Source organism: Austrofundulus limnaeus, unplaced genomic scaffold, assembly GCF_001266775.1.
Source record: "Austrofundulus limnaeus strain Quisiro unplaced genomic scaffold, Austrofundulus_limnaeus-1.0 Scaffold4015, whole genome shotgun sequence".
NCBI classification, from domain to species: domain Eukaryota; kingdom Metazoa; phylum Chordata; class Actinopteri; order Cyprinodontiformes; family Rivulidae; genus Austrofundulus; species Austrofundulus limnaeus.
In genome coordinates this window covers 1-882 of record NW_013956417.1, presented here as the reverse complement: position 1 = coordinate 882, position 882 = coordinate 1, and the positions used below count along the sequence as shown (strand labels likewise).

The 882-nt window shown below is 49.0% G+C and overlaps 1 protein-coding gene across 1 annotated transcript; it reads left to right on the top strand.

Annotated features, from left to right (window-relative positions):
* The first annotated feature begins 253 nt into the window (after window positions 1-253).
* On the top strand, window positions 254-866 carry ptrh2 (peptidyl-tRNA hydrolase 2). Its single transcript, XM_014000749.1, has one exon. The coding sequence runs from the start codon at window positions 282-284 to the stop codon at window positions 795-797; it is 516 nt and encodes a 171-aa protein (XP_013856203.1). The 5' UTR covers window positions 254-281; the 3' UTR covers window positions 798-866.
* The last annotated feature ends 16 nt before the right edge of the window (window positions 867-882 follow it).

Below are 882 nucleotides of genomic sequence, written 5' to 3'. Positions count from 1 at the left end.
GTGTTATAGAATATAAATGGTGATTTATATTAAAGTATTCATATAAAGTAATTAATCTGATGTTTCCAGGTCAGGTTTTTATCACTAATAAGACTTAAAAAGTTTAACTTTACACATCTCCACAACATGAGCTTTAAATGAAACCTCCACCTGAACGTCACCGTTTGTTTTGTCTAAATTTACAGATAATTAAAGTTTAAGTTTGAATCATCCTGAAGCTCAGATCTAAACCTGACTTCCTGTGGTGACCCTTTGATCTTCTCGTCTTCAGATCCAGGGACATGGACTGGTCCTCTGGTCCACTGGGCCTGGGTGTGGTAGCAGGACTCAGCTGTGGACTGGTCTGTGGGTGGTACCTTCGGGCCCACTTTGGCCCCTCCCCCCCGCAGGTGATGAAGGCTGTGGGGAACGACACCACAGAATCCAGCGTGATGGGAGAGGGCGGCGACTTCAAGATGGTCCTGGTGGTCCGGACCGACCTGAAGATGGGCAAAGGGAAGGTGGCGGCCCAGTGCTCCCATGCTGCTGTAGCGGCCTACAGGCAGGTCCAGCGCAGGAGCCCCGAGCTGCTCCGACAGTGGGAGTACTGTGGTCAGCCCAAAGTGGTGCTGAAGGCCCCCGACCAGGAGGTTCTGATGGACCTGCTGGGCTCTGCTAAACAAGCAGGTCTCACTGTCAGTCTCATCCAGGACGCAGGACGGACTCAGATCGCTCCTGGCTCACGTACGGTCCTGGGGATCGGTCCAGGTCCAGCTGATCTGATCGACAGGGTCACTGGAGACCTGAAGCTTTACTGAACCTCATACTGTCATAGTTTTACTAAAGTTTATACTGTCATATTTATACTAAAGTTTATAAACTTTAGTATAAATATGACAGTAT

Excerpts from the sequence above, each read along its gene's own strand:
- ptrh2 (XM_014000749.1), top strand. The coding sequence starts at position 282 with ATGGACTGGTCCTCTGGTCCACTGGGCCTGGGTGTGGTAGCAGGACTC.